At 41.9% G+C, this 3,305-nt stretch overlaps 1 protein-coding gene and 1 long non-coding RNA gene across 2 annotated transcripts in view; one reads left to right on the top strand and one right to left on the bottom strand.

The window, feature by feature from the left end:
* The window catches only part of LOC106941144 (solute carrier family 41 member 2-like), a 23,858-nt gene extending 20,648 nt beyond the window's left edge, over window positions 1-3,210 (top strand). Inside the window, exons 4-6 of the mRNA XM_015024085.1 lie at window positions 2,470-2,601; window positions 2,786-2,934; window positions 3,016-3,210. Of these exons, the coding sequence (XP_014879571.1) occupies window positions 2,470-2,601; window positions 2,786-2,934; window positions 3,016-3,183 (449 nt within the window). The 3' untranslated portion in view covers window positions 3,184-3,210. The remainder of the gene's footprint in view (window positions 1-2,469; window positions 2,602-2,785; window positions 2,935-3,015) is intronic.
* LOC106941145 (uncharacterized) overlaps window positions 946-3,305 on the bottom strand; it is a 22,960-nt gene continuing 20,600 nt past the window's right edge. The window contains exon 2 of the long non-coding RNA XR_001423275.1: window positions 946-1,114. This is a non-coding gene — a long non-coding RNA (uncharacterized LOC106941145). The remainder of the gene's footprint in view (window positions 1,115-3,305) is intronic.

Raw genomic sequence — 3,305 nt, 5'->3', positions numbered from 1 at the left:
ATGCTGCTAAGAAAAGTTATAAAATAAGGTTTTCAAAAAAAGAGAGAGGGAGAGAGAAAAAGACAAGAGTGTTAATTTATAACCCAGTTTTTCTCCAAGAGAGGTGTGTTCGTTATTCTGCAATAGCCAGCCTCGCCCTAACCTCACCACTGACTGACTATTGACCAGTTCTCTGTCTAACAGGTCCGGAAAATCCCTGAAACCTGGGTCTTACCCTATCACAGGTTTACTAGAGAATTTCTGTTTAAACTGGCGGCGGAGAAAACTCGTCTAGCTCTAACTACCTTCAGATCCAGAAGTTACGGCCCTTTTCAGTTGAGAAACAATTGACAGAGTAGCCCTCGCTGCCGCATGGCTTCAACAACCACTCCTGTTAACGGTAGCTTTTCTCCTGAAAATAACGTGCACTTGTTATCGGCTAGATTGGATTTAGTGACTAGATTTAAGTCCCAGGGCCATTATTTTAACACTCACCAAAGGAAAGTACGAAGCCACCACATCTCTGGAATCATGTATGTTAATTTTACTTATTATCAAGAGAACCCTTAATGATCAAACTGACTCAATTAATCTCAATGTTCACAAGTTCTATTAATTTTTGACAGGTTTTTTATTATGCAAGCTTTAGCAGGGGTAAATAACAAGCAGAGTTTCTTTCAGAGATTACAATTCGTGACAATATAAAATCAAATTAAAATCGATCATAACCTACTCTCTTTCCTAACCCTGACTTGTGTCACTAGTTCCATCAAGCGAGGCTTTTGGGGGCAGTTCAACTCACACCCGGTGGCAAATTGATCTTGGCAACTGAGGTCCTCAGATGTCCTTGGTTAGAGTCTCTGTCCTGACGGAGCAAAGTTCTCTTTTCAGAAAAGAAGCAAAGTCGATCAGTCCGTCTTCCATTAAACGAACAGGATCTTCATCACTCAGTGACCTTTGTCTTTTCTCCAAGTCCGCCACAGTAGAATACGGATCATTGGGTGGAGGCAGAGGGGTCAGCCGAATCAGGAACCAAGGCTGGGGGCTGATGGATCTTGTCCCTTCTTTGCGGCGCGAAGTTTCAACTCTCCCTTGGTCCCAGGGTGTGGTCCTCTGCTGATCTTCAGTCTGCGCCCTTTCGTTGTCTCCTCCTCAGCGCCGCGGACAAAGAGCAGTTTCCTCCCCAGCTTGCTGGCTTTTAAACCCTCTTGGTTCATAGTTGTGTGTGGGAGAGGTCTCATGACTCATCCTTCCCGATTATTTCATCGGAAAGTACCCATCTTCCCCAAACTCCGCTCCACCCTGAATTTGGAAATACCCAAATTTTTCTTGTCTGACTGCTGCAACTCTTGTCCAATACTTATCTTTTCTCCTGTTGGCTATTTGGCAGTTATTGCCTTTTTTGGAGTTGTTCTGGGACCTCCGCCCAGCCCAGTGGACTGCCTGTGACACAGTTCATTCCTTTTCCTCCTGTACTCAAATCTACAGTCTTCTATAATATCATGAAACCCAATCAACTCAAAACATAATCATTTTGTCCCATCTACTTATAATCCTCAGTATACTTCTCCATCCTTTATCTATTATGTGACTTGCGTGTCAATATACAACAATTAAGCTGTTACCGTTACTACAGATCATGAATACAGAATATATATATTCCAACTATACGTTACAGACATTGTGATTACAATAACACCAATCATTTCAACTATTACACACATATGTAATTTATATTTAATTTCTTTAATCATCATTAAATCATCATACAAAGTCACTGTTATATCTCAGGCCTGTACCCCGTTTTCTGCGTGTACCTAGAGAGATCTCACACTCCCAGGCCAGTTTTCTCGACAAAATGAAGGGGCTACGTTTTGAGCTGGAATACTGTCACCTGTTGCTTTAGATCCAGGATTACACTGAAGATGCAGTACCTTCCTTCGCCAGTGAAAATGAAGGTTTCACGCACTTACCTGTGTCTCTCTGTTGCAGTCTCCTGCAGTGAAAGAGGACATCTTCCTTCAGAAGATAGCTCGTGTTGATATGATGTCACATTTTCACGCAGTGAAACTTCTAATTTTCCTACTAAACTTAAAGTGTTACCAACCGTTTTATACCAGCTGGTATAAAATAACGGAGAAAGGGCCTTGAGCAGGAGTCAGCTTACAGTTTTATAGGGAGGGGTTTCATTCCATCTGATAATCTACTTGGTTACAGAACAGATAGCAAACGCATGTATCTTCTTTCACTAGGGCAGTCAAGCACGTCACGAGAGATAAAGAAACAATTAAGTGACTTTGTTGTAACGCTAAGGCCAGAGAAACTGCTTCTGATGCCTTTTTCCCCTGTAGTCATTTGTCTGCTATTCAAGGCATTTGCAATGCCTTGTGAATCCACACCATTCCCTGATTTTAATAATGCTTTGCTCTATTTACTTTCTCTGTCGTTTCTTTGGTTAACCCTTTCATCTGCTTTGGTTTTTCTCTTGAGGTGTGGGCGGGAACCTGGTGTCTGTACAAGCCAGTCGGATTTCAACTCATCTGCATTTGAATTATTCTCCTGGAGAGCTTCCTTTGGGCTCCAGAAGCTGTTTCAACCCCTTTCAAACCTTCTTTGGCTCAGGTTTTCCCATTTTAATATTTCCGTATTTAAAATGTTCCTTAACACCTGTCTGCCATATCCTGAACATCTAACCAGTGTTTTTCTCCTCGTAGTTTGTCTTATAGGAAATTATATTTGAAAGTCAATTTGTTGAAATTAAATTTACCATTACACATGTTTAAATGTTTACCTTTGCCTGTTGCAGGTGCACACCACCGATCTGCTCAGGTTCTTCTCCTTTTGGTTCTTCCTGGTCAGCTGATTTTTGTACACATTATTCATGTGATAAAAGGAGGCCTTACGATGCCCAGTCTTCTCTTCACTGTATTATTCCTGTCTGCTTCTTTGACACAAGTGAGTAAGCCGTGGCGTGGCATTCCCCACCGGGTGGTTTTATTAATGCTTTGATCTCTGTGTCCTGCCTCTTTTTCTCAGGTCTTCTTGCTGCTTATTGTTGCTGACTGCCTGGTCCACTGTCTGTGGAGGAGGGGCAAAGACCCAGACAGTTACGCCATACCCTACCTCACAGCCCTGGGAGATCTTCTGGGAACTGCTCTCCTCTCTCTTGCTTTTCTCTTGCTGTGGTGCATTGGAGACTTATGAAGTGTATGGAATATAGATAATAACCAAACAATGACAAGCACAGGCAGAGACATAGAACAGCAAAATCATTGTTCATAATGGTAAAGCAGAAAATACGAGAAAAAAAGAAAAGTCTTTTTTTT

This window comes from Poecilia latipinna, unplaced genomic scaffold (assembly GCF_001443285.1).
Source record: "Poecilia latipinna isolate Pla-1442-1.1 unplaced genomic scaffold, P_latipinna-1.0 Scaffold3518, whole genome shotgun sequence".
Taxonomy (NCBI): domain Eukaryota; kingdom Metazoa; phylum Chordata; class Actinopteri; order Cyprinodontiformes; family Poeciliidae; genus Poecilia; species Poecilia latipinna.
This window is presented reverse-complemented; position numbering and strand designations above follow the sequence as displayed.